Source organism: Rhipicephalus microplus, unplaced genomic scaffold, assembly GCF_043290135.1.
Source record: "Rhipicephalus microplus isolate Deutch F79 unplaced genomic scaffold, USDA_Rmic scaffold_147, whole genome shotgun sequence".
NCBI lineage: Eukaryota > Metazoa > Arthropoda > Arachnida > Ixodida > Ixodidae > Rhipicephalus > Rhipicephalus microplus.
The window spans coordinates 34,739-43,430 of NW_027464718.1; the positions used below are offsets into that span (position 1 = coordinate 34,739).

Genomic DNA, 8,692 nt, shown 5'->3' on the forward strand with positions numbered 1-8,692 from the left:
ATATTTGGTAACCGGAGCCTGGCACGTGACGTGGAAACTCAGTTGTCGTGAGGCCCAGCCGTAGAAAAGCTCTGCTGCTTAAACGGAGATCATTAGTAAGACAACTCATACGGCTGCTAGTTCCAAAAGACTCGTTGCTGACTCGTGATACAGCTGAAGATGCCAACTGTATCGTACCGCAAAAAATTAATTAGTTCATGAAACTCATGTCGACCCTAGCACTCTCTTTGTAAAACACTTCTTCGTACATTATTAGCGCTCTTTGTTAAACGAGAAAACTCAAGATTAAATTCCACCTCATGTAAAAAAAAGAATGTCTATTCTATCGCTAATTTCACCGACTGTCTGGGAAGGGACGCGCAGCTGTGCGTGCTGTGCAGCATGGTGGTCGTGACGTCAGCTGTGGCGTTCGAGCAGCGCCAGACGGAAAAGGAAATAGATGCCACCGACTGCTGGAGCCGATTTCCATGGCACGTGGTTCTGGTGCTCGGAGCCGTGCAGGTCTTGAGCAAAATCATTGAGGTAAGTATCGATATCTTATTTAATCACAAAAGCCAAAGCTCCTAGAAAGCCATTGCAGATATGGATGTAATAATCAAACGTAACTCCTTGAAGCTATTATTCAGGCGATAGCCTGAGGTGTTTAAGTTGAAGCCCCCTTCGAAGAGCAGTGTACGCACTAACGTCAAAGTGCCGCGACGAGATAGCCATGAGTGAAAAAAAAATAAAGCTTTCACATGGAATAGAGCCCTAGTGTTCTGCGTGGCAGGTAAGTATTCTACGCCTGAGCCACAACAGTGCTTGATACTGCTTTGAAAAAAGAACCCATGCACTCATGACGTTGGCCAAGGGGTCGCATTAGCAGTTTTAATATGGCGGGGCAGAACCGTAAAATACTCAAAGGCGAGTTCAAAGTCTGAGAAGCAGATACTGCGAAAAAAATTATCAGCACACCTTCGAACAATACCTGAAAGACGAAAGCCTCCTAGAAAGACGTATACGTCGGCTCTTTCGCAATAAAAAATGCATTTTGATGACGAGACTTGCAAGTGGAATCCTCCGGTAGCAAAGCCCGATGCTTTAACCCAAAATACACAGGACAACGACGTTTCATTAACTCTACGCATAGAAATGCGGCTGGTTAAGTGAACCACCAACATGCGATGTTCATGTTATATGACAGCTGCTTCAACGGGCCCTGAAGCACCCTTTTATTTATTGGTATAATTGACAACCACCTGTTAGTACCACGAAGTCACAAGGAAGTTAAAGAGAAATTCATCCTGGTTCGAGGATCTAACGAGGCTCCAACAATTTCCGGGGATGGTCGCTTACCAATTAAGCAAACCAGAGTTATACGGTTAATAACAGCGCAGAGGCAAATCAGTCATCACCTGAAAGCGTATGGACGCAGAATTTTGCAAGTAATCTCCAAAGGCTTATTGATGGGCACATGCATATGCATGCACTAGCAATTCTGATGTTCCATGTGTCCTAGAACACAGCCACAAAGCCCGATGAACATAACTAGAAACACAGCACATCCAGATGCTTGAAACCAGGCAGGACTTATTTCTTTTCTACTGCTCCACAGAACTCTTGTGCATTCTAAACTGAGTATTCATCCTCAAGACGCACAATGAGTTGCCAAATGTGATGTAGTACCTGTTCTCTTTCATTTTGAACAACGCGTCCTTCTAAATGAACGTTCCTGCATTATAGGTTCTCAACTAGTTATCATATATTATTCTCATATGCATGATCGTGCTTGAAGCGGCAGAGAGGACGATGATCGAACGGATGTGCCGTCCAAAATATACGTCAGCACCCGGCTTAGCTTTGAACTCTTCCTCCAAATTATTTGTATGCCCTGACCGGTAAATCTGATTCAAATAATTGCGGAGCGTACACGCTCCGATAACCGGCAGCGGTTCTGGTAACTATAAATGTAACGTAGCAGCGAACTCCCAAACATCTGTTGGAACTCCGTACCCCATTCGTTATCATGTAATCGGCTAACACCCCTTGGGCCTGCAGGTTACGTGGATTGGCCTGCTACCTGCGCACTTTTCGGGGACAATTCAAATAGAGAAGAAATAGAAAGAAAACACGCTTCCCCGGAATGTGCCTGGTGGCTACTTTTCGTCAAATAAGAGGGGTCCGTGGCGACCACAAATGAGTGGTGCGTATGGCAAGCTTTGGCGGTTGCCGGCTCAAGTGTCGATTGAGTTGGGCATTTTATACTCACCTTCTTCCCAACGAATGAGGGAGCGATTTTTTCCTAGTTTTAGACTCACCGGTCGAAGACGCATTTTGCGCGTAGTTCATTACGTCGGTTTTCTCAATTCATCTAGATCCCAGAGTCTCGTCTTCTCTGTTTTGTCTGGCGGGACAATCAGTTTCAGTTTAACCGTGATTCGTAGTATTGTGCAACATGCAAGTGGGACTTTCTCAGAAGTTGCTAGCGGTTTTAAGGATAGGCAATGTCTTTAGATGTTCTACCTCGGCTATTAGCTTGTGCATCACTCCACTTTTTAGTTGTTTCTCAAGCTGTCTGTGCCAACGTGATGCAGGCCAACAACACGCTGACGAAGACCTTGCGCCCGTCTTCCTGGATGCAGCAATCTCCGCTCACGGTGCAAATCGTTCTCGCCGTGGTGGCTGCGCTGCTCTCGGAGGCCATGAACAACGAATCACTCAGTCGCATGCTGCTACCACTCACCATTCATGCGGTACACCATCTAGCTTAAAGCAGATATATTTCAAGCAGTCTTGAAGACGATGTCTTTTCGGTGTTCTTGCGGTAACTATCCCTATTGGGATGGCATGTCAACGGTGACATCTCACTCAGTTTAATTTTGTTATCAAGTTAGAAACCCTCGTTTGCTACAGTACAGGAATAACGTGTCAAATCTCAGTAGAATTTTTGAATATTGCTGGGTAATTGCAGAATAATGCCGGCTAGTAGTAGCGAGTGTTGGCTACTCTCAAGTTAACATGACTAAGAATATAGTTACTTCAGACCAAATTATAAGGAAATGCCTGTTTTGTTTCCTGCGTTCTTATCATGCCACCATGATGCACGAACATGATTGAGAGGTTAATAAGAGTTTTTATAGTGTTTTCAAAGCCTATAACTGCCTATTTTTGAAGTTTGTGCCACAATTTCAACATCAATGGACATTTTCATAATCAATGAACATTTTCATAATGGGTACCTATGTGAACGTTTCTTAGCCTCAAATATCGCTTTCAAGTACAGTTGAAGACTGCTATTCAGGTCACCGGGCAAAATTTAGCTTTCGGAACTCTATGGGGTGCAACCAATACTCCACCTCATAAGTTTATTTCAGTGCTGGCAAGGCCACAAGTCATCTTAGCCAATGACCAGCCCAATTAGCCTCTACACATGTATTCATCCGTGCCGCGTCGTCTGCTCAGCATCTCCCCGGCATCTGCTGGCATGCGTAGGGAACAGGAGGTGCTTCTGTGCAGCCACATGACAATGAATAACTAATGCGAAATTGTGGTGAGTCGTCAGGGTAAAGTAGCGTTTAAATTAGAAAAAAAATCCACGTGTTTTTTGTTTGTCATTTGTTTCTTAAATGGGTTTTACCAGGTCACATGAGAAATTTTTGTTAGACACTGTACATTGTGGCGAGCCCCCACTTTGTAGCAGAAGAATTTTTCTATTTGGTGTGATACGAGCCGCAAAGGCATGATGCGAGGAGGTCAGCTTGAAGCATTTGCCACTCGCTCGGTGTTGCTTCCTGCTCTCTCGTGGTGTAGCTTCCTATTCGTATACAAATGATATTGGTTACTCTCTTTTACAGTTATATATAGAGGAAATCTTTATTATTTGCGTTGTACTATACGACTTATTACATATAAAAAAGGGGCACGTTAGAACATGCGATGTATATAGAATTCACTCCACTGATGATTCATGAAATATACTCGGGAAAGGAGACTGCAACCCCCCCCCCCCCCACTGCGGCAATTATGACACTAAATCATGCGGGTATTGTTGTTTTTGCATCATCACCATTTGTAACACTTATTGCTTTTTTGCTTGCTAAGAACAATATTATCATTAACTCAGTTAAAAATACAGCTTGACGTAATTGACAAACGGTTCATAACCGACAGTCACCAAGTACTTTGACTTTTTCGTTATGCTGTAGCTTCACACGAAAAAAAAAGGAACATTTTTTGGAGTAGTATGGTGTGGTCGACATCCATAACAATTGAATGACGGTAAATAATAGGTAAAGGTACACTGAAAAGAAAAATCTTGTTTTGCGCCTTGTTAGTAAAGTACAATTTCGCAATCCCGAAAACACTACAGTCAACGCGACACGAAACTTGGTAAGCAAGAAAACGCGCGAAAAGAAAATGCGGGTGGCGACATCACCTTGAGACTCCTGTTCCAAACACCGAGAAAATCTAAATATTTCCCTCATTTCCTCAAAACATTGATCCCATATATGACGCAGAGAAGAGGAGAAAGGAGAGCACAAACTCTAATCAGACGCATTGGGTCAAGTTGGATGCGGCAAGTGGCCAAAAGGGCGCGGCAGTCGCCTTGGTAGTCGACGGCCAAGGTGCCACCGTATAAGCCGCCACCATTATAGAAGACGCAATACGATAACGGCTGAAGAACTTGCGATAGCGCTCGCTAGCGTTGAAACAGGAGCTCATATTATAATCTTCGATACCAAAACGGCCATCTGAAATTTCGGTAAATATTGGATCTCGCCCGAAGCGGCAAGGGTTTCGTTTGGTATAGACAGCTAAACAGAAACATTAGCCTAATGTCGACTCCAGCACACACGTGCGCGCCTGGCAAAGAGGTGACCCCCGAGTTAGCCCGAGCCCTCTACTTTCGGGTCACTGTGGAGTCACCCGACTGCCACAACATGCACGAGAGCCTACAAAGTTAGACTGAAATCTTTGAACATTATCGGCTACTTCAGAGAGCGAAGTTGGTACAAGATAAAAACCTGAACAGTAGAGAGGCTGATCGCATGGCGGCGCCTGCAAGATGGCAATTACGTAAACCCGGTCTGGGCATACCATGATTAGAAGGACGATGGGCAAAACGATATAGATGAAAGCACTGTGGGGCGAGAGGGACCCTCTACAATATAAATTGTAGAGAAGCCTGGGAAGCCCTGCTGCAGAGCGAGGGCCCTGCTTCACAGCAACAAGCCAAGCCTGGCAGAAGAAGCAGCGAGGAGTCGGAACGTCATCGTATGCTTGTAATCGCGAAGGTGCCAGCCCCCGTCACCTGTAGGCATGTGTGCCTACAGGCATGTGTACCTGTAGGCACACATGCCTACAGGCACACATGCACATGTGCGCACACATGCACACATGTACATGCACACGTGTGCATGTGTGCCTGTGTGTAGGCATGAAGAGTGTATACGAAGCCGTCTTATCTGGCGGAAAAATAAAGTTGTCAACCGTCAATGGTGCACCAAACATCATGACGTAAGAAAGTTTGAAGATGTCTACTGGGTCCTACACAGCTTGAAATCGATAAAACGAAAAGACGTTTTTCATTCTATATAACTGTAATATCTGGGTGTCATAGAGTGAGCATACTTAGTTTAGAATATTTCGTAGAGCCAATGCCACGAAAATATCGAATATACTTTTTTCAATTCTGACGTCACGCGCGGATATGTTCGGACAAATTTAAAAGATTATTCTTCAACCTTAAACTTCTCCGCTAATAATGAACTTAAGATAGAAAAATATATGGCATTAGAATTTTCAGAGTGGAGTCCTAATCGGAACTAAGTGATCGTTCCTTTTTAGTGTCTCTTTAAACTACAAAATCTCACTGTCCTCTTTAGGGACAAAGAGTACTTGACGGATCAAAGCCGATGCGTCTGTGTCGGCGCAAGAGCCGCCATTTATGCATTATACTGTCCCTCAGTCCGATCAAAGTTAGACATTTGTCGTGTTGTGCTCTTTACTGTGTCTCTTTCCATATATTATGGGCCGAATGTGATATATTCTGCCATAACACTCGCGTCCTTGCTACATCAGTCTCTACACTCTTGATTGCCGTGTTGATTAACCAGCTGACTGAAAAATAGTCGTCCAATGAATTGTTTAGTAACCGCCATTTTTCATGATGCTATTTCGCGCGCTTTCTTGAACTGTGCTTGTTTTGTGACATCAAAATGGTTCAGAGCGAAATAAAGTAGAAGTGAAGTGTTTCACTTCGTAGTCTATACTATATAAGGTTAATCCGTGATATGGGACACGTACTGACCAGAACACAAAGCTGAGTCTGCACTAGACCTTCGACAGCACTTGTACAGACTCGTCCACTGCTAAACAAAACACTTGCGTACAGAACATGTGCAGAATTCGCTTTCTTGCAAAAGCATAGCGGCCTATATTCGTATAATACTACTGGTGGTTTACAGTTACAAATATTTTACACAGATTAGTGCCATGTGCGAAGTATATTCTAAGTTAACTGGCAGTTAAGCATTCAGCAACATGAAGATTGCTCATTCAAATGTTCCTTTCAACAGTGAACGGTACTGTGCGCACATCTTGTTTAGAATAGGTATATCGGGGTCCGCTACATACGTTGTCATGCGCATAGAACGCGGGGAGGCAAGAGGGGGGTAATTACTCAAGAGGGGGGGTGCAAAGATAGCCCCATACATCGTCATAATATGGCCGGGGGGAGTCTGCGATGAACCCTCGCCTTCTGAAGGTAAACGCTTCACACGCCTTTGTCTACGGACGTATTTAGTACAGTGTGATCACCAACATCATCAAGCGACTTTCGTGTTATGAAATGACCCTCGTAAAGCATGAAGTGATTCTTTCACTGCGACCACTTCAGAGACGTAGCGATCTTGTCGGCGCAGGCTGTGAGTACGCGCATGCATCCCATCTACTACGCGATACCTGTGGTCGTGGCAGCGTCGTCCAACCTGATCATGCCCATCACGCTTCCCCTGGTGATTCTTCACGAGGTCGCCGAAGTGCCCTTGCGACACCTGGTGGGTATCAACATGATCACTGTGCAGTCAAGGGCATTTGCGAGCCGGACGAATATAATGTGAACAGAACAATGAATGGAGTTACCTCGTGAATGTTCGATTTGTTCTCCCTAGGAACTCTGTCAGTAAAGCGGTGACCGAGGCGAATCGGTTCACATAAAAGCTTAGATTATACGCAGAATGCATTATTCGCGATGAAACAGACATTCACACATTCTTAGGTGAACGAAAAAGAGCGCTTTGTGCAATACTGTTTCGTTAACCTCTGTCTGTCTGAGCAACTTCATTGTAATTTTTAAATCACCGCATAACCCAATAGTTTACCTAAGAATGCGTTCATTTAAGATCATTACCAAAAAAAAACTGAGACGTGCTCCTCGGCGGCTCAGTGGTTAATGCCTTGCGCTAAAAAGAAAAAAACTGAGTACAAATTTTCCAGACAACACGCTATCTTATGAAAACGTGTGTAATCTTGTCTTCCGTTTTCATCATTTGAGCGTGTTGCATTCTTAGAAATAGAAACGTGTGTCTATACTGCTTCCTATTGTATTCTTACAAAAGGCCAGACTTTGACGACGAAACATCGTGGCGCAGGTGCTCGCAGGCTTGGTCATGAAGACGGCTCTGCTATCCACGCTGATCATCTCAATGAACACGACCGCCCAGTATATCTTCTACATATCGCCAGCGGTCAGGGCACTCAACAGCACCAGCCTAGCCTCGCGCAATCAGGCGCCTCATTACTGAACACAGAAGAATCGAAGCAAGCGACATTAGTGGCAGGACTTCGTGTTTCGAATTTCTCTTCAATCATCGAATATGTTACATTTATTCGGATTGCATAAAAATATAAGCTTCGGGAAGACAGTAAGAACAATCAAATAATAGAGATGTGACTTCACGTAAGTAATATTCATATTTTTATCACACCACGTGCGACAAACGCTTGGGCTTTCCACGCTATCTTCGGCAAAAATATACACCATGCGTACAACCTACTTAGATTGTAACACAAACGCGTTTTCTTCGTGTGGGGTAGGACATGTCGCGCTGTTGATGTTGTTGAAGAATGTAGGTGTTGAACACCTTCACTTTTCCTTGTCTCACAGAAAATCGCCAGATTTTCAATGCGGCATTAGCGGCATCACGCTTCAGACGTTATCCTCGTCGACATAGCCACGTGCAATAGAAGACAGGAATTGTATGATTCTCTTGACTAGAACAAGGCATCTGAAACCAATGTCACAACGCGTGTGCCTCTCGTCAGAAGTAAAGATTGTCGCTGAAAGTATGGCAACATAGGTGTAGAGAGCAATACCATTCCCTCATTTAGGAGAAGTATGAGTTCAGTAAGAAAAAGTAGCATGTCTCAAACTGCCGAGTGGCGCAGTTCATGGCTTTCTGGTGGCGTTAATTTTTCTTTACGAATTTCGCGTTATCAGAGTATGTATGAATCATATCAACTACTACGGAAATCCACTAAAAGCTATGATTAAGGCCATAAAGTCACCACAATAAATAATAAATCCTCATAGAATGGTTCCTTGCTATGTGAGAACGGTTGAAGTGGCTGTTTTAAACATGCGCGAATGTTTTCTTCAGTCGTACGGATACATCTTTCAGCAAGTTCTCTCGTGTACAGTCAGGAGTACTTG

The 8,692-nt window shown here is 44.1% G+C and overlaps 1 protein-coding gene across 1 annotated transcript; it reads left to right on the plus strand.

The window, feature by feature from the left end:
• The first annotated feature begins 364 nt into the window (after nt 1–364).
• On the plus strand, nt 365–7,784 carry LOC119185140 (uncharacterized). Its single transcript, XM_075885440.1, has 3 exons — nt 365–522; nt 6,903–7,037; nt 7,632–7,784. The coding sequence occupies exons 1-3, from the start codon at nt 382–384 to the stop codon at nt 7,782–7,784; spliced, it is 429 nt and encodes a 142-aa protein (XP_075741555.1). The 5' UTR covers nt 365–381.
• Nucleotides 7,785–8,692: the final 908 nt, after the last annotated feature.